A 26,797-nucleotide genomic window follows, 5' to 3' on the forward strand; every position below is an offset into this window, starting at 1 on the left:
CACTTTGGCGGATCGGGCTCGGGAGTGCAGGGGGAACAGAAAGCACACTGTAGGCTTGGCTGTAGTCGACGGCGCATTGGACTATACCGCCATCATGGCCACCGAAGCTGCAGCTTGCCTCTGAAGGAGCGAGGAGAGGGAGCGAGGGAGGAAAGGGAAAAAAAAGGAAAGAGCATCTCCGTGGATACCTCATGGGTTTAAGATCGCATCACCCCACCTATGCCCTCTGACTCCATCTCGACACGTTTGCCGACTGATTGTTCTTCTTTCATATGTAATTGTATGTGTGTGGTGTTTGTGCGAGGTTCAATCTTGGATTATCGCTCAGTTTACCCGGATTCTTCCCCACTCGCCGTGTGCCGTTGACACCGCTTTTTCTTGGATAAAGAGTTATTTTGTGGTCGTCTCGAGAGTGCAGCAGCAGCAGTCATCTTACTGTGTGGAAATTTACAAGGATCAATCTCGTCCCATTCTCTCTCTATCTCTCTCGTCGTCGATTGCTCCTAACCGTGTCGGCGCACCAGAAATCGCATCAGGGTGACGTCAGAGGGGGACACAGAGCGCCTTCCACTGGCCCTCCCCTTATCACCCCCTGTGTTCAAAAGGACACACTCCTAACTGGCTCTCAGCAGTGTAAATCTGGCGGATTCTAGAGGGGATTTGTCAAGCTAATTATGAGGTGTTGGCTTGGGGTCGGATTAAAGCAAGAATACGTAAGTATATGCGGAAAGAGAAGAAGAGTAAGGGAATGCCCAGAATCTGTGTGCATGAATTTAGTATGATGCTGCTCCTACATTAACAATCATGTTCTGTCCATGAATCAAGAACAGGGATTGAAAAATTACTCAATTTACTCATTGGTAACAATACACAAAGACAAAAATATCATATTGCTCACATATATCTTTGCCAAACTCTCTCTGTGAGAGAGATTTAAAATGTAGATTTTCTACATTTTTTAATGATTTCCCATTCAAATGGTATCAGTTGCAGCCACAGTTTTGAATAATTGAAGGTAATGTTGGGGCCCATTGACTGTAGAAAGTTGAGTATACATGAAAAATGTAGGTTTGATTACTATGATTAAAATTTCTCTATCATTACATGTATGTCTCTTATTCTTTGTTTGCATGGCTAAAAAGGATAAAAGTAAAACCTGTTGCACTATTCTCGCTGCTTTAGAAACACCTTCTGCTCAAATTGCATAGGTTTTGAATTGCAAAGTCTCCTTTTTAGGTGAATTTTTTTCTTAATGGCAGGTGTCAACCTTCATTTCAATTCTGAATGTCAAGGAGCTACCCAGTAGTCTTAACTCCATTACCTGTAGTTCAGCGTGAATGCTGTATAAATAAATAGCTTGCACACAGGGACACCAAAATAAAAAGATTGTCATTACCAGATGAATGAGATGATTTGCGTGCAGTTTTGTCAATTCATTTTACATTGCATTTGCTATAATGTATCACATCAAGCCTTCTTCGTAGAAAAAGAATAGAAAAGTCAAATGCAGTGGGGTTTTCTGTGCTAATCGGCGGCACTCAAAGCACGTAAATGGTTGAATGAATGGACTCTGTCATGGAGAATTTTTCAATTGCACACAAGGTCACAATCGTCATGATGAGAATATGGCCCTATTTGCCCAGGGTAACCTCTCTAGTGATAACACTGCTCTCCCAGACAGCCGTCCAGTTATTATCATACCCCAACATCTTCAGATATCCATTTATACACCTGTCTACAGGGTTGTATCATGGCAAATCATCTTGTGCGAGAATGAACACACCAGGCGGGATTTGAACCCTGGACCTTCTGTTCACAAATCAAGGGACCTATCCACTTACCCACTTAATGTAACTTATTCACTGAAACAAAAGATGTTTTCTTCTTAGCTAACCCCCCCCCCCTTTTTTTTTTTTTACAGTGATAGTCCGTGTAGATGGATTTTTATTTCTTTTCTGGATAATTACACTGATTATACAATTTTATAGGTGCCTTTTTTTTTTTTTTTTTACAGTCCTTTCCACCGAATGATGTAAATGTAGAATAGTTCACAAGATGGAAATTTTTCCTAATGCATTGCACCACAAGTGTTTTTGGTACAATTCATATCTTATATTATCTGCGGGAAGCGACAAAGGTGTTCATGCTGCAAGGAAAATGCCCTTCTAGCTCCAATGTGATCATGTTTAACTATTGAATCTAGGCCATGGCTGATGCATGGCTGTCAATTTTGTGCACACCTCCATGTGACTTCTATGTGTGTTGCTGTATTGCCATTGCACATCTTGTCGAAAACAACAACTGCATTTATTATTATGCAAACACTAAGGGTCCAGACTTTGCTGCATTACTGCCTAAATGTTCTCTCGATGTTGGGATAATGTGATTGATGGTTGTGGTTACAAGTGGACAGAAACAAAAGGGATTGATTTTTTTTTCCCGGGGGGGGGGGGGGGGGGGGGGGGGGGGGGGGGGGGGGGTTAGGGGTGATGGGGGAAATAGCAAGTCCAATGTATCCTTACTGTACACGTTCATTCTTTCGGAGGCATTAAATCCAAGTGCTGGTTGTTGATGGAACGAGCACACACTCTCAGCATACATAATATATGACAGGAGGGAGAGCGGTTGAAAAGCAAACACAATCAATCTTCACGACGAACGGCACATCGACGGACCGACAGAGCTGGGAAAGGGGAAGGGAAAGAGGATAAAAAGGAGGAGCAGCGACCCCTCCCAAAACAAGACAACGGCTATGCCTTCTCGAGCTGCCCTAATGGCATACGTTGTTTTTGTTCCAATCTGGGTTTACAGTTGATGCATAATTGTCTCCATGTTTGTCCACTGATTGTTGGGTGGCTTTTCCAGTTTCTCTCTGTCTATTGATTGTGTGTTGATGTAATTGATTTCCATGAATCTTTAAATGCAAGTTGAGCCATCTCAGCTTGATGGGAACTTGATAAAAGGAAAGATCAACTTATCGTGAGTTTCTTCCCTCAAATTAGCTACACCACCATTTTGCTCTCTTCAGGCTCAGTAAATCCCTTCAATTTCCTTTGATATTGGTCACGTGATGGCCAATTATATGATTAAGAAAGGGCATGGAAAACTGCAGGATGGAGTATGTGTGTGTATGTGCGTGTTTGTTTATGAGTATTTCTGTGTATTGTATGATCACATTTTGAAGTGAAATTTGATTAATGTTCTAACTTCACAGTTATATGATTCAGATTTGAAATATGTAGATAGTCTTTTCATTCTTAGTTACTGTATACGCCATATACTGTATTTCGCGAGTCTAAATTGTCGCGAATCGGGAACCATGAACCATGAGTGATGAGCCATTTTTTTCCCTTGGCCAAGACTGGACAGTTTGTGCCACAACTTCCTACAATCCTTTATAGCCACTGTAGCCTCTGCTGCCTGATACATGTACGATCAATGATTTGACAGGCAATCGGTTGAGTGGGAATGCGTCAAAGTGTCTTCCTGTTTTTTGGTTTGAAGCGTGAAATTCTACACACCTCTTAAGTTGCAGCATGGCATGCATCATCATCCTTGTCACATTAAATCTGTACAGAGCGTTCCTCTATGTTACCATCAATGTTCTCTAATTTTTTGTGTGTGTGTGTGGATGGAGGATGTGCTGTAGAGTTTTGAAGGTCTCCTCTCTATTTCTGCACATTGTTGATGTAGCAGGCAGTTGTACAATTAATGTGTGAAGAGAAGTTTTATGCTCATTCTGAATTAATCAATATTGGTATGATTGGTTACTTTTACACATTCAGATGATCGACCAGTTATGCACCAAATATACAACGATTCAAAATATTCATTCATTTTATTTCATATATTAGATCCATTTAGACTGGATGAAAGTGTAAATAGTTTGCATTGCAGAAGTGAAACAAAAAACAACAACAGTACGTTGTAGCAGATCACACTGTAAGCTTTTATCATCGTGATAAACCGGCCATTTTGAAGAAACAGCTCAGTGAACAGCCATCTGCCATGGATGTGTAGACGATATCTACACAAGATATGAACACACTAGTGTACACTCTTGTGCATCAGCTTCAAACATTCATATCCTTGTCTGCTTTCACGGTAGTGCCATGTTCTAACAATCATTTATTTTTAGCTCTATTTTCTCGAGAAATTTTTGACATGTCTCCACTGTTTCTAATATACACAACTGTATCAATGCACATTAACCCATTGAGGACATGCTGATGTTGCTATAACACACATTTTCCACAGACACCTGCCTGAATATCCTCGGGACTTGTCTTCAATTGACTAATCTAATTAGCCTTTTCACATTTTCTAAATCAATATAGCTGAAAATGAGATGACACCGGGGATATTGTTGTAGATATGCTGTGTGGATTTCATCCTTCAAAATGCACAGCAGAGAGAGAAAAAAAGTCTGCCCAGGGAGTTGATTCTGACCTTTAACCCAAGCCTCCAAACAGGATCAAAGTCTTAGATTACCATGCACTACGACACAAAATCCTCGGGTGCTTATTTTATTTCCACCAATGCTGGTTCCCCCTTAATTGGATGGAACACTCTCTTGTAATGTTTATTTTAGGCTTCGTGGAACCTTGTAATGTATTCCTTTGCTACTTCTCTTTCCTTTCCCCTCGTACTGTTTCTGCCCGTGATGATGTTATTAGTTTCTTCTTCAGTTCACTCCCCCCCCCCCACTTTCTATCCAATGTGTTCTTCTGAGTTTGATGTGATCGTATCTCGAAATGTATTACCCAAATTGTGATGTTTTGTTGATGTCGGTGTTCACTCAAAGTTAATTTAAATCATCTTCGTCTCCAGCTCTCGTGGCGTGTTTGTCTCTTCCTCGTCTTTTCTTTCTTGCAACTCCTGCTTTCTTTACTCCCAGTCGTTCTCTCGTTTCTCCTTTTTTGTGTGTGTGTGTATATTTAATATCTGTTATCTTCCTTCTATTTTGCTCATGTTTGCACATCTTTTGTATTTCTGTTTTCTCTCCTCGCTCTCTCGTTTATGAACGACCTCTGTGCACCACTTTCTTGTCTGTCTTATAGTTTTGGTGTACTGTTTCCTGAATGTTCTCCTCCTATCATGATCCCTGTGTATCCATTTTCTAATATTACGTACATAAAACACCTTGGCCCAAATTCACGAAGGTGGTACAAATGAAACCATGGTTTAAACCATGGACAAAAACCATAGAGCGCCAAGTGTCGCATGGAATATTTCGTTACGAAATTGGTCATTTCGTCGACGAAATTATCATTTTGTGGACGAAATGTTCATTCAGTTACAAAATGTCATTTCGTTACAAAATAATCATTTTATCGACGAAATGACTGATTTCGTAACGAAATATTCCATGCGACACTTGGCGTTCCATGGTTTAAACCATGGTTTCATTTGTACCACCTTTGTGAATTCGGGCCCTTGCAATCTGTGCATATGCAGTGATGAGAGACTCTAGATACACAGAAAGATACATACTTCATTATTGAGCTGCCGAGCTGCACATCATCTTTTCTTTGTTATGGTTTCTCCTGTTTGGAGTATACCAGAGAGCAGCTCGACATTGATTAGCAGCGAGCACATGAATTCACCTACCTGTGTCCACTCTTGTTTTGCTGCTTCTAATTTCTATGGCACAATGAGAGTCTGTATGTTGCTGTGCCATACTAGTACTCTTTTAATATCAGCTCCTCACCTACAATGTAGGCATGCTGACAGAAACAAAGCTAGCGTTGAGAAAATTAATTTCCAGGTGTAAAATAATATTCAAGTCCCATTCTGTATGCGACATTTTTCTGTTTCCTGGGCCCATAGTACATTTAGTAACCAGAAAAGCACTCTTGAGAGCGCAGACCTCCATCAAGCAGCCCGTTTCCACCCATACATGCATCATTCACACATACAAATAGTGAAGTTAACAATCGGAATCCAAATCTCGAGATCTGTGTAGGAATGTATCGCCCAGTTTCCAAATGATAAAGAAGCCTTTGTTTACTTCATCAGCTTCCTGCGATGCTGCGCGTTGCCTCGAGCAGAGCATGCGCTTTCGTGCATGTACGTGCAAACCTCAAGTACTCGCAGTGTGAACTCCAAGTTCATTGACCCTATTGCCAAAAGTGGAAAAATACCATCAGAAAATTCATAACAATTCTCAGATCTGTACCAAAATTTAATCATCTGTTCCTTGTTCCATTATTATTTTTTTCCTGCAAGTTTCATCCAAATCTGTTATTGAGTTATTTTGCACACAGACAAACCAACGGCGACAAAAAACATAACCTCCTTGGCGTAGGTAATGAGGGATACCTAAAGCACGCTGGGGGAAAATGAAAGGAGGTTCAGGGAATGGATTGCTTCTCTTATTCTGTCAAAGATGAAAATGGCTTGTGCAAGAATGTGATACAAACTGTCATAAGGCCAAATACTCTACCAAATGATCAGACAAAAAGTTGATGGGGAAAAAGAGTTGAGGGGAGGCCGGGGTATTTTTCAAGAAGCAAAATGAAGGCTCTTACACTCAGCCAAATCAGTTTGGGTGGCTGTACAAGTGCCTGCGTCTAGGAAAGAAATGGACAGATTTTATTGCTTCTTCGCCTCCTTACAGACAGTAAAGCTCTGAAAGCACAACTCACCTTCCTGAGCAGAATCTATTTATGGCAGGAGAATTTCTGCACTTAGATTACTTTGACCTTGGGCATGCTGCATTAGTGGTCATTTTTAGAACAACATTTATACCTGCTCAGTTATGTAATGATGGATGTTTTGTCCTTTTGACAGATAGAGTAGATACTGGGACTGCATTTTAGCCAAGTTTTTTTCCCAGGCTTATCCCTCGGTCAGAAGGGAAAAATATGAGGGTTGCTTTACCAGTCTGCAGATGCTGTGCATTTTCATATTTTCTGTATGTGTGTCATGTGTTTATGACATCAAAAGCACCTACGATAGGATAATTGCATATTTTATGTGGAACGTAGATTGAGTTTTTCATAGAGTGCTGCACATGATAAAGAGAGAGCAGTAAACTAAAAATACTTTCTCTTGAAAGCAAGGGAATTGTTTTGACCCTGTTTAGAAATTACTACCTCTCATTAGTTATGTGTTTTTCATTTGATACACACTTTTCTTTGTTTATGAATTCTTTCTTCTTTGATGTACTTAGTAAATATTTGAAACCGTTGTTATGACACTGAAGTTACTTTTATGAATATGACACCAGATTAAGTGTCATTCGCAATATGTTATGTTGTTGAGCACCATGGAATTGATGTTGTTTTCAAGGCCTTCCCAGCCCCATGAATCATCATAACTAGCTTTAGACTTATGGTATTTTTCAAAAATAATTGTCACTGGACAAATATTAGCCGAGAGTTGCAGTATACATTTACATAGCGTACGTTTTGCTGAATGTGAAAAGTGTGGGTAGGGCATATCTTTACCTTCACCCCACCCTACCTTTTTCTATCCTACCCCACCCTTTTCTATCCTATACCCCACCCTGCCCATCTCCTGATGGCTACTGCACAGTACTTGCTGGCTTGCTTCAGAGCGCATACAGGCCTCCAGCCTCAAGCCTGTAATCACATTAGGCTTCTTAATGATACAGGCAGCAGTGTCCTCAGCTGGGGCAACAGTGACATGAGCAAAATGCTGGGATGGGTACATGGGGGGATTCTCCGCATACCATGGCGGGCGCTTTCTGTGCCTCAGAGAAAGAGTCTCACCCCCTCCCCCTCCCCCCCCCCCCATCGATCCTCTTGCTCTTAATTGAAAACACAGATCATGTGCAATGATGGGCTTTATGTCCCCAGTGCTGGGGGTCGCTGGAGAAAGAAAGATGGTTCGTGCATTATGAATGCTTCAGAAGACAAATAGGCAACAGTTCAGTTTTTGAAGTCATCGTTAACAATCTATTTTCTCTCTACAAAATGCTCTTTTGAGTTTGAAGAACAATTGGATAAAAAAATGAGATTACCTGCTGTTTCTTTTGTCTCAGGAAAATGTATAGAATTTTGAGTGGTGATGTTGTCCCTTGGAAATTTGCTGAAATTCAATCAAAATTCATTTTGTCCCTCATGTCGATAAAAAGGAGATATTTATATCTGATTGCATCATAGATGAAATGTCAAATGAATCATTTCCTCTGACATGAAGATATACAATTCATATATTACTGTATAGTGCACTTGGCATACTGTATGGAATCACAGGTCTTTCTTGAATGAGTTATGGTCTATGTCGGTATCGCTTAGATGTCTTACTGAGTGGAGTGCAGTTACATTCCAATTTCTCTGCTGGAAGTACTTATAGCCTGGCTTCAAGCTTGTTAGCTGTTTGTTGAAATATATCGTGCCTGAATGGTTTTCAGCTTTCATATGTTCATTATGCATTCGTTTTCAATAAAAACATATCTTCTCATATCAGAGGGTTTCTAAGCTAAATTGTGGCACATCATTTATTGCACTAGGCAGGTTGTTAAAATGGGGTTGGTATTAAAATGGGGAGGTGGAAAAAATCCCGTACAGGCTGGAAGCAAGACTGATGAGAAAGGTGGCAGTACGCTGAATGGCACCTTTAAGACACGCCAGATTCAACGTGATTGATGCTGTGTTGGTGCTGATGCAGACTTGAATCACTCTCTCCCATGTTAATTGCCCCCAAGTCTAGGCAATCAAGGGTGTGTTAGGCAAGTCATTAGCATCCAAGCACCACGGCATATCGTCAGTACCACTAATGCCAGCCAGTACAGCAGCCAACTCCGATTTTGATTTCCATGGGGTCACTGATCTCCCACCCCACAGTGCCCCCCTCAAATCTTGCCTTCCCCTTCATTGCTCATCCATGGCTCGCACACTTGTCTCCTGTATCTATTCTGCATGGCAGATAGATCTCCCCTCATGGGCTGTTTGGAGCCTGGGAGAGAGACTAAGTAGGGAAGTCTTCGGGCTATGGGTCGAACGGAATGAAAACTCATAAAACGTCAGAGATGATTTCGACCTAAATGATTCAATTCCCACAAGTGGGATAAAGCACAATCAATATAATGGCACTTTGCTGAGCTTCCTCTATGGATGTGACTTCTACTTGCCTCACTGTTATATATGGCTCATGTCTTTTACCCCTCAACCCAACCCCCCCCCCTTCCCTCGTACTTTATAAATGGATCAAGTGGACAAAATTAGTAGCAAATTTGAATTTGTGGTGTTAATAGTTAGGATGTGCCCTAACCTTCCTAGGACCACCATATTAAATCAGTATTGACATTACATGCAAACAGGTTGCCAGTGGGAATGACTGGCTTAATGGCAGTGCTTGACTGCAGATCCCAAAGTAGTATGGCTGCTGGTCGTGAGAATACTTCAACATTGAAATTCATGAATTGTTTTTTTACATTTAAGCGGAGTTTACATTAGATTCTCCTTTAGTACATTTCTGATTGAAACTGTTTTTATGACAAACTCTATGTAGGTAAAAAGTAGTTTAACAGTGAAATAGAGACTTGCATAGCAGCGTGAAAACCTCACTTGGTGTGATTCGTTGCAATAGATATCCCGTATACCTATTTGTTTCTGTTCCCATAGCAACCTGAGTTCACAATGCCAGTACACCATTAGATATACATGATGTGGGCGAAGTCAACAGACATACACACAAAGTGCTGCCAATATCGATCACTTATTTTTAGAATAAAAGACGAAGTCAACAGAGCAGTTTTTAAGAAGAGCATGAATTGGAGGTTTTCATCCAACAATACCATCACTGACCCCGCCCTAGCAGTGGCCGAGCCTGTAACTCCTGCCCGGGCTACGGTCTACCCGGAACCCCTTTCCTTCTGCTCCAGGGGTTCTGAAAGGCTGCCCCAGGGCTGGGGAGCTCCCGTGCACCTGCTGATGTACTTAGCAGCATGCAGTGCATCAATTTTTCATGATAGGCCTTTAAAAACACCATGCAATCACAGGGCGCCACAAGCTTCTGTAATTATACACATAATATGCTGCACGCACACTCTGCCCACACTTCCGGCACAGCAAACCCAGCTCTTTGCGTGTGGCCAGAAATTGACGACAAGACCCTGTCCCTTGCTTGTTGAATCACAGTGACACAGTGGAATGCTGTCAAGTATTCTAGAAGTTGCCTGTACGCCATGCAAGTTAGAGGTGTGTCCATTCAACTTTGATAGAAAGCCTGTAATCTGATATCAAGCCATTGCCATAAACCTTATTAATTACCCCACGCTCAATGGTGTAAGATTGAAGACTCGATGCAATGGAAAGACGTGAACTTTGCTCTACACAACTAAAAGCAGTTCACAGCATAGCCTGCATGTGGTGCAGTGTGCAGGTTTTGTTACTCTTTGTTTTGTTTTTTCCTTTGGAATTTGGGGGTTGGGTAATTTTGCGACTCAGGAGAAATATGCGCATTTCGTGATCAACCTTGAGTGCCCTTCATTTCAGTGTCCTTGGCTTAAAATTGCGATTGATGGCACTGAATGCATTTCCAAATCATTTTAAATCCGTGCGCAAGCACAGGAGATCCCAGACAGAATTGCTGCGTGCTGTGTTAATTTGCACAATTTTGCTGCGTTTGAGTGCTACAGCATGGCGATCGTTTCAGACCACATCATAAAGAATGCTTCCACCGCGTGAATGGAAGATGCGTGGGGTGTAGAGGTTCATCCCATTTCAGATAGTCACAGGTGTGAAATTTCATTCTCTGCAGGGATGGTGGTGCGATCTGATGCTTTCGCTCACTGTTATTTGATTTCTCCTATAACCTTTGAAATTGTGTAGCAACCTGAAATGGGCTGAGAGTGTCATCTTTAGGGAATAATTCTCCATCATCGCGATGTCCAGAAAGATAATCAAATATGGTCAGTGGGAAAGAGTCTTTATTTGTGGCTTTTAGAAGCACCAGTATTCAGTCATATAAAGTGACATGGTGGATGTTATCTGATTGATAATGTATGTAAATGGAGAGTAGTCCTCATGAACATAAGTCCTTTACATCTTTGGAGTTGTATACGGTCTTCTTATCTTCCTTGTATTAAGTTCTGCCATTTACTGCTAGAGTTGGAAATGTTGATATGTTTACATTGGTGTTTGATTAAATGACATGACAGCACAAAAAAAAAATACAGATGAGTTTGAAATGTTCTATTCAGCAGAGAGGCTTGACTCACTCTGTATGGATGTTCCCTCTTGTTTTCATTGTCAGACGTGTCCATGAAGGCAAGATTTTTATTTCATACCTAGCTTATGTGCTTCCATGATCAATATCACATTGACATATTGCTTGACCTTTACCCATTCTTACTGAAGTGCATTTGTCATGACAACCGTGTATTGCTTCTTTGTCGCAACTGCCGCTCATATCGCATCCATTTCAGGGAGAGATACACTATGCATTTTATTCTTGGGATTTTGCGTTATTTGCCACTGTTTTTGATGATCTTCCCACATTCCCAGTCACATTTTTGAGGAAGGCCTATAAAGCATCTGAAAATGTCATTTGCAGAGTACAGGGAGGCGCCGGCTTCGCAAAAGAGACGAGTTTGGATGAAATTCACGTTTCGCTGTAGGCCTTGTCAAAGGGGGTCTCAGTTTAGTCTGCCTGACTCGAATATCAAAATGCTAGCTGTACGCCAGGAGAGGGTAAGAAAATATCAGACGATTTATCTAAAGCGAGGCAAGAGGAGAGCATGCCCACTGGCAGCCTAATGCTTCCATTCCTCTTTTCCCGCTGTATCCAGACGAACAATTTATTTCGACTACACTCGGTAAATCTTCGCCGAGATTAGTCCCCCCCAACTTCAATTTCGTCGCACAACGGTGTGTTTTGCTGCGAATCATTTTGCCCCGCATCCCCGGGAATGTCGAGCAAAGATCACATGGTTTTTCTGGTGAACTTTGTAGCCTTGCATCAGTGTTGGGGTGACTGAAATCCAAGAAATGTTCATATACCCCCCCCCCCAAGCATACCTGATCACTCACCCACACTTTGTCTGTTGCAATGCACACAAACACACACACCCACACACACACAAACACACACAGAGACACATACACACACATGCCAAACACGCACACACATTCATAGTCACACACACACACACTCTCGTGCCGTAAGCGCAGTAGGCGAAGATGCATTTCCAATGCCAGCATACAGCAGTTCCACATTAGCACTGACATTTCTGAGCCCCCCAACCCGAGCCACCAACTAATAATGAATCAATTTTGGAGAAAATTGTATCGAGGCAGCTCACCTAATCTGGGCAATTCATTCGAACTCGACAGGCACTGCTCCGCTTGGTGAGACCAAACGATTTGCTCTATGGTGACGCCCCCCCCCCTTTCCCTTTGCGTATTGCTTCCCAACTTCCCGGCCAATTTGAGCAATCCACCCGACCGCCTATCAACATTGCCCGGGAGCATATCCTGTTTAAACTTGCACAGATGCATTAGGTGAATTTACCCTTTAAGCTGGCAGACAACTTTCTTGTCGTCTTGGCGCTGGCAGATTCCCACCAAGGCCAGGCTTAATACAGTCTTCCTATGACAACTAAGCTTGTTACCGAGCGAGTTCGACTCTGAAACCATCGAGGGGAATGCCGGTGAAGGAGAAAATCCCTTCCCGTCACTATTTTTCGTTCCGCCAAGGTTATTCTCAACCCAGGATGAACTGACAATCAAACTGTGTTAAATACTTCACAAGCACTGCTCAGTGAAAACAGCATGTTATGGCTTTATTCACAGGATTATCTAAAGTTGTGTGTTGCGACCTTCTACTACTGGAATAATTCAAGAAGTTTTCTGCAGAAATGCATTAGATACCTGGTATGAAAAACAAGGGATTCATGCTTTGATTTTGACTTTGAACTCAGTTGGAAAAAGAGCCAACAAGCCCAAACCACTCAGTTATGAAGGTTGTATCTTGTTTAAGTGTTTGTGTACAAAAATGTAAGCTCTGTATTAGCAACTGGGCTACAAAAATCTGAAGAGGGCAGCATACCATTTAATGATTTCATCACAGCGCATGATAGATTGAGCTATCCTCAAATTATAGTTCAACAGTGTCATATTTCCCCATGGCTCATATGATCAAAGCAGCACCCTGTACTAATGTGCTTTTGAGATACTAAAAAAAAAAAAAAGAAGAAAAATCACCCCCCCCCAAAAAAAACAAACAAACAAACAAAAACAACAACAACAACAGTGTAGAGCAAATCTTTTCAGTGGATTTGTTCAGAAACCATCATCAAAACTTGTTCACCCATTTCTGCCAGCCATTGTCATGATATGAGGGTCCTTTACCTAACCACAGTGTACAGGTACTGTAGCCTACTTTTTGGGGTTGTACCAGCATGGCTGCTGTCTACACAGTCCCACTCGTATGTTCTTGTGTCAGTTCAGTGCTAGTTATCATGGTCATTAGAGAGTTTACTGGGCAACATTGTTGGGCTAGGCCGGAAGTTAAAAGTGACTCTCGACCCTCACCATTCTAAGTCTCTGAAGTTCAGAAATTTCATTTGAATTCCCATCTAGCATGGTCCACATCTCAACCTTTTGTTTTTCTCCTACCAAATCATCATATCAGGATGATGTCCATGTAGAAAGCATGTGAACTCCATATGTGCAACACAGGTGTAGATGAATGCATAGATGAATGAATTCTATAGGAGATCTTGTTGGCCCGATGGAGGCACAATATACTAAGAGTACTTCACATACAAGCTTACTGCACATAATGCCATGTTTGATATATTGATATGACTGCATGTGCTTCATCTGCTTATTGTGCCCACTTCGTCATGACAACAGAGCAGTCATGTGATACAGCAACAGAACAGCCTTCAGCTGTAAGAAAGTCATTTGGCCAGAATTACAATTGCATGTTGTGAAATTTGATATAATCTAGATTTGCTCTGATAATTGTAAAGCTTATCTCAGATATTTTCTCAGATGTAAAGTCTGTGTGTAAAAGTCTAGCAGACAACGGAGAATTTCCCCTTGTCAAACCAGTGAACCGTAGTTTTCTCAAACGACACACAGTGATATACATTCGTAGTCATGAGAACTGACTGACATTTTAACACTGTTCCCAGGAGGATCTAGTGAATGCATACTTTGCTCGAAATGAGAAAGAGAAAAAGAAAGATATATGAAGGAGAGAGGGGATGTAATAGAGTTATGCCAGAGAGAAAGAGAAAGAGAAAGAGAAAAGGAAAAGAGAAGAAAGGTAGGAAAGAGACATATATGAAAAGATATTTGGGTGAGAGATGGAGAGATTAAGTAGAGATAAGAGGGAGGCAGATGTAAAGAAGATATGAGTGAGAGAGAAAGAGAGATTGAGTTTGAGATATGAAAGTGATGGAGATATAAAAGACATATACGGAAGAGAGATATTAGGAAGAGAGAGACCGACATGCTACAGTTAATGTCCAATGTACGCTGGTAGGAATACATCTTTGTGCTGACAATCAGCCAGCAATAACAGCTCAATAATGATACCTGTGTCAACTGTGGACGCTCCTGACTCTACCATGTCTTGTTGCAGTCAGTCTTTGTGTCGTGAAGACCATATATATAATCTCGGCAAAATACCATCAAAAACTGCATGGAATATAGTGATATATTTGTATTCTACCATGCACTAGTTCTGTGTTGTTACAACCAGGCAGTCCCACTTTGGTACATACATTCCTTTAATAGCTTGCATAGCAAAGGACAAAATTTAATTGAAAGTTTCAGAGTCTGCAATGCAGAGAGATACGGAAAAGCAAGTATGAAGGTCCTCTTTAGAAACTTAGTTATGGAAAAAAAAAATTCACTTTTTGTATAATGTGGCAAGAATCTCTTTCATCGTACCATGTGAGTCTTTCTTGTCTGCTGTTTGCTCTCTGAAATTGCATCAGTGGAGATGTCAATGTCACATTCCTCCCCAGTGAGACATAGTACAAGCCTTCTCTGCCCCACCCACAAGCTACGAGTGCCGCAGGGCCACCCTTGTGTGTAGTCCACATGGGCACCCATGCCAGGAGAGCCTCTCCCAGATTGTATCCCATTAGGTTGTAAATACCACCAGAAATCGACTCGTGTGGCATGTGCTGGGCTGTCCCAACTGCGCTTTGAGCTTGTCACTGCACCGACATCAAGCCGCGAGGTTCCCTTCACGCGGGCACGTCATGTCGCTTGTCCGTGAGATTTTTGAGAGCAAAAGGGGCACTAACTCCATCTGGATGCTGTGTAGTGTTTACAGCCTTCTGGCTGTCTGGTGATGGTGTCATAGAGCGGTGGGAAGGGAAAGCTGTCAAAGATAGCAGCAAATAGTGACAAGAGAAAGTATGACAAAATTGATGATTGTGATGCTCCTGTCATTAATCCAACACCCCCCCCCCCCACATTCATCTCTCCCCCGGTCCCATATCTTTTGTAGTTGCCCATGAGGTGCTACCGCCTACTATGAGGGTCATAAGTAGACTCTCTCTTTTCTTCATGGGCCGTGCCAACAGAAACATTTGGCAGCTGTCCCTGATGACATTCTGCAGCTGCTGCAGACATTTGCCGGGAGAACCTCTTGGGGGTTGATTTATCGCTTGACATTCAGGAGGAGCATGGGTAAGAGATGGGGTAGGGGGGATGTATGACCCAAAAGCTGAGTAGCGAAAGGAGCTGTTACTTAACCTCCTTTTTTCCTCATCTCCCATCCGTGGGAAGCATGTCATGCATGTCTGGCACTTTTTTTAAGCGATAATTTCTTCGCACCCTCTTGACAGGCGGGATTTGCACTTCCTGTGGCACTGAGTCAAGTCCCTTACTCCACCATTTGCCGACAGTGCCACCAACCTTAGGAGCGTGATTGCTGTCCAAAAATCAAGGAATATGAGGCTGTCCAAAAATCAAGGAATATGAGGCTGGCCAGTGCATCAAACCATTCTGATCATGTCTTGAATGATGTGAAATAGATTTGGGTATTTCCACAGTAAAAGGGGGCATGTCACGAATGTCTGATTTTTTTGTTCTCGTTTTCAATGTGCATGACACCCAATACATTATGATCTTTTAGAACAGTTTGATGAGAGATGAAACTTTGCCCCAAAATTGCTTCAAACAAGCAATCTAGATTAGAATGTTTGCCAAAATGACAATTTTAGGGTGATCATCATGTGTAATGCTGGTCTGGCATCTATGTACTGATATATAAAGGTCAGAAAATCAATATTCATACAAAATTTAGTGTTTTTCAACTGAATGGCCTCATGATGATAAGAAAAGATACATGTAACAGCCCAAAAATTCTATTGAACACTGTGTTTTATAGTAGACTTGCTCTTGAACATAAAGTGTTCCAAAAGATCATATTGTATATGGGGGGGGGGGGGGGGAACCAAAACAAAAAATCAACATCCCTGAAATGTCCCCTTTTACCATGATAATACCCATTTAGCCTAGCTCCTGGCTTTGATGGCCAGTCTGTTGGTACACTTTAGGAGATCATGTTTTGATGAATCTACGCCCCAGATGTTATTAAGTATTTGCATCATGAGATCACTGTTTACTGATTACTTTCCTAGAAGGGTTAATCTGTACCCAGTTTGTCTGTGTTGAGTCATGGGGGTCCTGCCTCATTAAGCTCTGTAATGCATTTGTGGAATTAGAGTAATTGCTACCCCCTCCAGTTGTGTGTATTCACATACATTTATATCTGTCTGATGTTCGCTACGTACTCATGTAGACAGTGATTAGTTGCAATCATGACTGGACAAGAAGAAAACAACAGCAAAACAACAGCTTATTACCTTGTTCTTTGGATCCACTTCACTTTGATTAAGCGTGTTGTTCAAATTATTATTCTACCAGCTTTGATTACCTCTGCCAAAAAGAGGTTACGTTTTTGCCAGTGTTGGTTTTTCTGTCTATCTGACTTCTGTTTGCAAAATAGCTCATAAAGTTGCGAACGGATTTGGATGAAACTTCAGGAAAAAATTGGTAACGACACAAGGAACAGATGGTTAAGTTTTGGTAGTAATTGGGGAATTTTTATGAATTAATTACAAGGTTTTTTTTTTAATCTTTTGGCAAATAGGGCCAATAAACTTGCTCTTAAATGGATGGTATAGTTTGGTTGTGATAGGGAATTTAGATTTTAACTTTTTGCGAGATGATTAGAAATCACTTTTGAAACATTGAAGATCATACAATTCTAAGAGAAATTCATATTTGATGAAAATCGGTTTTGAAAAGGCTCAGATATTAAAAAAAGAAACAGAGTGAAAGAAAATGGTCCTACTTTAGGGTGGGTCCCACCTTTTATTACGACCTCTTTGTTTTGGATATCCCGGCCATTTTCAAATGAATTTACATCAAGTAAACTTTGAATTCTTGTAGAATTGTATGCTCTTTGATATTTCATAAGATGTTTCTCATTTTTCTCACAAAAAAGTAGGAAATCTGAAGCCCCATCTCAACTGAAACTATACCATCCCTTTTAGTCTTTGGAAATTCATGTCCGGAAGGCATCTCAGGCAAGCATGCTGTGGTGTTATACTTCATTGAAACAGATTAAATATGTGGGTCGGTCAGTTTGCTGGGGATGTAAGGCTGTCCAGTTGCAGATAGCTGTCTTCTTTATACAATCCTGCAATTGGACGAAAGTAGGAATAGGCGTAGCTTTATTTGCATTAAACGGTGGAGTTTACACAGCCATTTCTTTCTTTTTCTTGTGCACCAACACCCTTCTGCTCCTAAACTATGACATGTCTTGATCACGTCAAAGGCGTGGAGGAGTCTTACTTTGTGACGTGAAGCAAGCAAAGGTCAAAGAACTCCGTACGTAGAAGGCGGCATTTTTCTTCTTCATTGGACATCTCGCTACCTTCAAGGGAAAAAACGGAGGGAGAATGTCAGAAATATCAAGTTCGGTGGCCGTTACCAGGCCGGAGTTAACGCGGATTAGTTTACAGTACTCGAGACTCTGTTGATGCTTTTTATCATCGCGTGGAGGAGGTTGTTGGTAGTTGCTCCTCGGGTGAGCTTGCGTTTTCGCAGAATGCTTACCAAGGTACGACAGATGCAAGTGAAACGTGAGAACTGATGTTCAGTTCCTGGCGGGTATTGATAAAATGGCTAATTCCCCATCCTGCTTGGCATGGAGGCAGTACATCCACATCTAACTCTGATAGCATAGAGCTTTATAGTGATCAAACAAAATGAATGGATGACAGCAATAAATGTATGTGATTTATCTCGATGTATGAGGATTCACGTGAATTGGTGACGACCATGAAATTTATTTGTCAACAGAATTCAGAACAACAAAATGAAAAGATATTGAATGTTCTTTGATCTAATAATGTGTCATTCATTAAATTATGTATGTATATGTATTTTTAGAAGAAAGCTACCCTTAAGCAGTACAGCTTTGTGTGACTTAAAATGTATGAGTGAATGACATTCCCTTGGCAAAGTCATTCCAAAATTGACATAAAAATTATGCAAAAGGGATATACGACCTTCAGTGTTGTCTGCTGTGGTTGCAGCAGTGGGAGTGAAATAATTAAATTAAAAGTGTGCTACAAACTGTGGAATCCTAAATTCATTGCATCAGATAGCGGTCATGAATCATGCAGGGCTGGTGTGTGTAATTAAACCCAACCTGACTGTTACAGTGTGCCAAGAACCACTGTGTCAGCCGTAACACACTGGACACAGTGTGATGCACGACGCTGTACAACAGTGTGATGCACTGCACTGTGGCATGAGCAGCATAAAGAGTCCAGTGTAAAACTATAAACTAATCTTTTGGAAAGGTGACTGTTTTATGCAAATCCTACCTCCTGGCCTGGGCCTCTTTAGCTCCTGGCAGTGCCATGGAGAACATCTGTGGTCATTCCTGCAGATGGCCTTTGTGACCTGCTCAGGGAGATGCGTCAAGCTGTGCGCAAGGTTCGTGTCTCCTATCTCGGTGTGTGCATGTTGGCTTTGTTTGTGTATGTAGGGGTGGATTTGTAGTAAGCGGGTAGTAGGACGCGGAGCTTCCGAATGACCTTTAGAGGGCCTCGTCCCGTGCGTCTGATTGGCCGTGTGCGTTGGCGGATAGGACGGCCTCTCGCAATGGCTTTACAGTGGGAATTCCAAGTTAGTATTGTGAGGTCAAGTGATGTGTACATGTGTGTGTGTGTGTGTGTGTGTGTGTGTGTGAGTATTTATCCCCCCCCCCCCCATATATAAGGTGTGACAGGGAGTGAAGGGGGATAGACAGAAGAATAGACTGAAAAAGAGATTGAGAGCACTGTACAGAATTAGATGAAGTTAGAAGAAGAGTTTGAAAGACAGATTCATGTCCATGAAGAATGATGACAAAATGCATAAATTACAGACATTTTGGTTTTGCGACATTTTGTTAAATGATACGAGTGATATTAGATTAGGGGAAATAAACAAAAAAGTAGAGTCCTTCATGAAGACAATTTGAAGGAAGAAAGATGAAAAGAAATTGATGAGAAAATAAGATGTGTTGTGGTGAAATGGATACAAAGCACACTTACGGTTAAATGCGCATGATTTGGATAACTGTAGAATGGAAGAAACTGACATTAATGGTAATGAGAATGGAAGAAACTGACACTAACGGTAATGAGAAAGAAAGAAAAATGTTTCTTGTGGATGTCATGAGACGTAAGAGATGATGCAACATTGAAGGTCAGTGAAATATGTGCAACTCTGAATTTGTCATATGATATGAGAAACCCATTCTAAACACAGCAAGACAAATCACTGAAATTTGGTAACTATGAAATCATGCAGAAAGGAAATCCAAAATGTCCATTGGAAAGAGTGAATTGTTCAGTCGTGGAACAAATTGAAAGTAAAGCAGGTAAGGAGAAAGCCACCATGAAAATTATATCATTATGTTGGGCAGAGAGAAGAGGAATATCATAGAAAACAAATGTGAAAAATGAGGAATTAGTTTGGGCCAAATTCGGTGAAAAGAGGTCCACAATAATATGACGTGGGCAAGACAGGGGAGATTTTGCCAAGACACAACCAGGAGGATAGGTGAATTTCTCTGTATCAGCCAGTGGGTGTGTTTAAGAGAGGGGGAGAAAAAGAGAGGGGAGGGGGGCAGGGCAGAGATAGAGGGAGAGAGACTGCTTTGTAAACGAGAACTCGGCAACTAAGTGATAGAAGTGAGAAGGGGAGATGTCAGAATTGTCGCTGAAGGTTTTGACCGGACACCTCTCCATGGCTCCTCTTTCGACAGGAAGTCGACCCATACACATCCTAAGCATACACCTCCCCTCCCCCCTTCCCATTCTTTTCTTTCCCTGTCTAGAGAAGTGCAAGGAAATAAACACGGCGGTTCGAGACATTCATTTGTCAGAACCGATTCCTGTGGCCATACGTCAAAGAATGCTCGGCGATTCTGCGAGGCCCGTGCGCTCAGGACGAGCCGCACAAAAGGTCAGGCTGTGTCCCCGTCTCATTTATTTTGCCAGTGGCGCGAGTTTCTTGAAAAAGGAGGTGGAGATGATCAGATGTTGCGTTGCCATGGGGAAAGCGGGAGGAATTGGGAAAAAAGGTGGCCAATGGATGGGGGGGGGGGGGTGAGGAGGGAAGGAATAGGGAAGCACCATTTTGGGCAATGAGGGCTAGCTGGGGTGGGGGGAAATGGCTCATCATATGTGTGTAAAATAAGGAAGTGGGGGCAGTCAGCGGGATTGCTCTTCATGTGTGGGCAGTGGTGTCGCAGTATGATAAAAAATGCATTGCATTCATTCAGGTGACCTGGAATCCTGTAACTCACACCCTCACTCCCTCACAGAAGAAAGAGGCAGGGACTTTCATCACATACTCTATGCACCAAGGAGGTGGGAGGTAGAGGTAGACAGAGATAGTGAGAGAGGGAGAGAGAATTATATGCTGTGCACCAAGGTGGGAAGAGAGGAGGAGGGAGAAGGAGAGATATATAGAGATAGAGAGGAAGAGATAAAGATAGAGATAGAGATAGAGAGATAAAAATACAATGATAAAGATAGATAGAGAGATAAAGATAGAATGATAAAGATAGAGAGAGATGGAGAGATAGAGAGAATGGAACACCATCTGCAATTCTGATAGCAAGTCAAGTTTCTCATTCCACAGGTGTGTCGTTTGATGCTGACTGCAGAGCAGGTTGATTGGAGTAGGAATGGATTTTTATGTGGGTTGGCAGAAAACTAGATATATCACTCTATAGATTTTGTTGGTTGGATCTTTGCCTCAGAACCAATGGGAACATTCACCCTCCCCCCCCCCCCCCAAAAAAAAAAAAGAAAAAAAGAAAGAAACAGGAAAAAAATGGTACTGAACATTGGAGATCCTTTCTCATATAAAGAGATGATGAAGTCCTTATGTTCATGTCATGCAGATATTTTTATGACAAATGTACACAAGTACACATATGCATACACACACACACACACAGACACACACAGCATTGGTGCATGTATTTAATTTTGAAAATGGTGACATCTAAATTGTACCTCTACATGTATCTTTAAATAGTGATGTGTGATTATCTTAGGTAGATGTAGAAATGTTGGGGTAGTCTCTGTTTACAGACTGTCAAATGAAATAGCCCCGTGTGGCTTGGCTATATGCTGGTCTTATCTAGGCGCCATATTTCAGTCTCTGTACCTCTGAAGCACAATCATATTATCATGGGACATTGGGTTGAGAAAAACATGGATGTGCGCATAGTAGATATGATGACGCATCTATTTTGGATGTAGCAAAGCCATTTTCATCAATATAATATAAAAAACAAACAAACTGAGGAAGGAGCAAATACAGGGCAAAGATCTTCTTTTCGCTATGAGTTTTTGCTTGTTGACGTGCTAGTAGGAAATGAATGTTCTTGTAGGGACCAGCGATACAGTCTCCCCCATACACACATCACACACACACACACACACACACACACATCTCTGTCAGTAATTGTACTAACCAAGTTATTCCTCGAATCGTGTCAAGTAACAATGGGATTTTGAGACGGTTTATTTCAGAGGATTCGTGGGCCTGATCCCACTGAGAGTTGATGGCTGTGAACATTTTCCCTCAGGGCTGCTGATTGGCACAGCATCACAGCATTGATCTGAATGAGACCCCGTTGCCATGGAAACTTTTGTAGATGTGCAAATTCATCAAGTTGATCTGGTCTATTGTCTCCCTCTCTCTCCTAGGAAACCTTCGCTGTACTGGAATCGCTGCTCTCTAACTCATTAGGCATAATAATGTGTTAGAGTAAATGATATGCTCTGATTTATTTGAGGCTAGAGGTTGTTGTAGCTATTGAATCAGTCTGTAATACACACGAGTTGAAATATTATTAGGGCGTTCACAGATATCGTCTAGTTTGTTGGGTTTTGTTTTTTTTTTTTGACCCATTAACTTATAAAAGTCTGATCCACAAATCGTACTGCATTTAATGTACCGCATGTTGTGGTTGTATATCAACTGAAGCAGATACTCATCTTTATAGATAATCAGCACCTGTCCAGTGAGTATTTACAACCAGCCATTAAAACCTTACCCACTGTCCTACAGTCTCCTCTCATGTCCATGGCATTCTGTCTGTGTGGTTTTTTATTTTCTATTATTTGGTCCTATATATTCTGTAATGTCTGTCCTGTTTATGATTACTTTATCTTTTACCCTTGCACTGAAGAAAATCTGTTTTTGCATCAATTGCATGAGTTGACACCTCCAGCAACAAGAGAATCTAATGTTGTTGATTTTTTTTTTTTCCATTCCTTTACCCACCTCTGCATCTTCCAGGAGAGGTAGTACCGACAAAAGACGATCCTAGATGACGGAGTACGCTAACATGGCGGACGAAACGGACGACGGCACCTTTGGTGTCACCGTGGAGGAACTGCGCCAGCTCATGGAGCTGCGGAAAGGGGAAGCGATCAATGAGATCAATGCGAAGTATGGCGACGTCATGGGCCTCTGCTCGAAATTAAAAACATCGGCAACACACGGTGAGTGCATGTGTAGCCCTCTGTTGCGCATATCATTGTGTTTGTGTTTGCGTAGCGTGCATGATGTGGTGGGTGTTTTTATTTGTGTGATGTGTTTGTTTGTGTGCTGTGTATGTGTTTTTGCGACTTTGTTTGGTGTGTATAAACATGTTTTTGTGACTTAGTGTGGAGTATGTGTATAGGTTTATATGTGTGTGTGTGTGTGTGAGTGTGTGTGTGTACGTACATAGTATACATTTTGGTATTAAAGTCGCATTGTGCTAACAGGTGGGTTGCCTTTGTGCGGTGGGAAGCATCTTCATCAAAACCAACATAGTTTTCATATAGTGTCTCCCCACCTCAGCAAAAAAGGAAAAAGAAAACAGAAAGAAATTGATAAAAAAGAATACACTAAGGATGCAAGCAAGTAAGATAGAGGTAGGGTTTTTTTTATTGTTGTATTGTCAGTGGTTTTTAGTGCCTGGGAAGATTAGAAATATTGGGAAAAACATGTTTTCTTTCGCAGAGTGAGCTTTTCCTTACAGAACTAATGCAGGATTTACAGAATTTCTGCTTTGATATGAGATATATGTGTGGTGACCTCCCATTTTTCATAATTCAAAATAAAGCTAAGCCCTTCTCTAACAGAGTTAATGCACCACAGTAATAAATCTTGTCGCTCAGAGTCTGCATCAAAATGGAAGAACCTCCATGGTATTATGCTCAAGTCCATGTCATTGAATATCATTACTCTTTACAGCTGCTCTGATCATAATTCTCCATGCCCCACTCCCATAAGAGCTTTTTGGATGATGTTCTCCTTTTTAATCAAACTAATCTTTCTCTATAAACGGTGCATTCTGGTGTGATGTGAGTGGAAGAGTCTAAATACTCTGTTTAAGTTCAATGCTTGCAAGCAAGCATGAGTAAAGAAAGTGTTAATTGCGGAGTTTGTGGTTTGAGCTAATGCATCGACGACGGACATATATTTCAGTTGTCGTTGGCAACCGCCGAAAGATGCAGATCTTGCGCGGGAATCTAGAGCTGCTGCGGTGAACTTATCGTCCCATTTTCATTTGTTTTGTGCTGGCTGTTTTTTTTTTTTTTTTTTAAGAGGAATGAGAGTGCTTTGCCGTGGGGGAAACCATGTTTAGAGTGGTATATAACACATGGCGCCATTCTGATAGCAGACTTAATATGTATGTCACTGATATTCAGAATATATTTGAGTTAAAGATGCATAGTTCATTGTGGAACATTGAATACACTGTATGAATCTCTCAACTGCAAACAGTGCAGTGATCATTAGATGTGTTGTCCATAAAGAAATGTCTGCTTGGAAATGCTGAAATATTGACTAGCATTTCAGGGTGCATGCGTTATTCACTCCTGTCTTCAAGCCTGTACATCCGTAGTCTTTCTAACCAAATACCTCTGCTTTTGTGCTGTGTGCATGGTGGATTGTGCAGTGTAATGCAATAATGGGATATGTGTCTGTCCCTTGTGGGTTCGGTCATGACATAGCAGAGTCCTTTTTTTGATGGGACTGTAAGAGGAGAGCCATAGCAGGGGAGCCATAGAACCAACGTAATTACAGTTTATTAGTGTGGAACTATTTTTGGCCGCGAGCAAAGAAACCAACGGCAGATTCAACAGGTGGGGCCGCATCACTTTGTCGCAGGACTGCCAGATAATTAGCGACAAGAGACGCTGCGTGTCTGTGTTGACCGGGCCTTAATTACGACCTCTGCGATCACGGCAGCGAACTGTTTGCCTCCCAGGCCTCTACCGTTACATGCCAAATATTTGAGCAAGATGGCCATGTTGATACAGGGTTCCTGCGGTCACGGAAAACCTGGAAAAGTCATGGAATGTTGAAAATGTTTTGCCAAGCCTTGAAAATTCATGGAATATGCAGAATTATAGATATATCGTGGAAAAGAATTTGTATATCTTCAGCCTTTCAGTGATCTTCTTTTTTTGCAGTGTAATTTTGTTTGTAAGGGAAATTTCATCAAATAGAATCAGACAAAAGTGGTGGCTAAATAAAGTGTTAGGGTGGTATATACTCTGTCCCTTTACGTGGACACTACTTATGTAATGGAGTGATTTTCATCGATTTCACTCTAACTACTTAGGTGTTCATGAAGTTACTATCTGAAAAAGGGTCATTAGATCTTTAAAAATTAATATGGAAAAGCCATAGAATTTATTTTTGTAAAAGGTGCAGGCACCCTGTTGATAGAGGAAACACTCTCCTCCCCTCCCCTGCCCCGAATTGAGGTGAAATCCCACAATATTTTGTGTCAGCGACCATCATTGTCTGCAAGTGCAAGGGTGACTTCATTCCGGGTTTGCCATAAGTAATCTGCACCATTATACACAGGTTGTGCAGAGAAAAATTCTTTTCTCGTCAGTGGTCCAGGAAGAATAACAAGAGATTACGACATGGTTGCTGCGGAACATGATAATGAATTGGAGAAAGGCAAAGCAGCTTATACAATGTAGATAGGTGTCAGGATAGGTTGATATATATATGTGTGTGTGTGTGTGTGTACAGATGTGTGTGTGTACATGTATATTTGTATGTGGTGTGTGTGTTTCTGTAAAGTTACATATACATATCATAGATAGAAAAAAAATGGGGCAAAATAACAAATTTGTTTAATTCAAAACATTTACAAAAATACATTGTACATATTTCAGGTATGACAATATAATTTACTGTACGACAAAGTCTGCCCATGTTTACATTGTAGGTGATCATAGGTAGCATTGATGCTTTAGGGTATCTCCTATTCTATCATGCTTGAAGTCGAACTACCAACTGTTCACAAAATAGCTGTAAACATTGCAATTTTTTATGTCATACTGTGTCGTCCAGCTATCTTCATCATGCCATATTAAATTAGAGACTTATGATGTGTAGGAGTTATATTGGTATAACACTTGCTGCGAGTGCTTTCATTCTATCGCAGTCAATATACAAATTTATTGTCATTACATTCTTGTATGGTCACCCTTTCTGTTTTGTACTCGTTATATCACCTCAGATTTTTCTTGACTTCTTAATCCCCTACTCTGTCTAAAATATCAATAAACAAAGAGACGCCAATTCCCGGTTTAACCATGTCCCCACAGGTATCAATGGCCTTCAGTTCGACGTCCAGAGGAGAAGGGAGACATTCGGCAAGAACCTCATCCCGCCCAAGCCTCCAAAGACATTCCTGCAGCTGATGTGGGAGGCCGTCCAGGACGCCACACTCATCATGCTCATGATTGCTGCTGTCATCTCGCTGGGACTCTCCTTCCTCCCAAAGTCCGAAAGTAAGTTTTAAAACTCAACCTCATCGGGGGTCTCAGAACCCCCATTTTCTTCCTGTTAGCCATTAGTCACACTGGCAAAACATCAAAGCAAAGTTTGACTTCAAGAAGTCTTCGCAAATTTAGCTTGTCCATCCACACTGGCAGCAAAACTTCTCGAAGTTTCAGTTCTCAAGTTTGGGTCACTGATGTGCATTCGAACACAGAAGAAAGTGTGCGCCATCTGACAGCTGATAATTGTAATGTAACAATGCACATACATAACGAGGTAATTGGACTAACTTAAATTGGACTTTTTACACACAAAAAAAACACAAGTATAGTCATGGAATCACACAGACACACACACACACAAGCACCAAAAACGATCAGGAAGACATAGATGTAGACAGGACTAACAGCTGGAGACATTTGCAAGGGGCAGTTAAGAGAGAGGAGGATCTGTATCTATCCAAAGTCAGA

General features: G+C 41.4%; 1 protein-coding gene across 2 annotated transcripts in view; it reads left to right on the top strand.

The window, feature by feature from the left end:
- Nucleotides 1-26,797, top strand: part of LOC140246173 (plasma membrane calcium-transporting ATPase 4-like) — a 219,408-nt gene that overhangs the window by 100,184 nt on the left and 92,427 nt on the right. For both annotated transcript variants that reach the window (XM_072325613.1, XM_072325612.1), the window contains 2 exons: nucleotides 22,827-23,032; nucleotides 26,153-26,338. In XM_072325613.1, coding sequence (XP_072181714.1) covers nucleotides 22,858-23,032; nucleotides 26,153-26,338 — 361 coding nt within the window. In that variant the 5' untranslated portion in view covers nucleotides 22,827-22,857. The remainder of the gene's footprint in view (nucleotides 1-22,826; nucleotides 23,033-26,152; nucleotides 26,339-26,797) is intronic.

The sequence above is a fragment of the Diadema setosum genome, chromosome 2 (assembly GCF_964275005.1).
Source record: "Diadema setosum chromosome 2, eeDiaSeto1, whole genome shotgun sequence".
Taxonomy (NCBI): domain Eukaryota; kingdom Metazoa; phylum Echinodermata; class Echinoidea; order Diadematoida; family Diadematidae; genus Diadema; species Diadema setosum.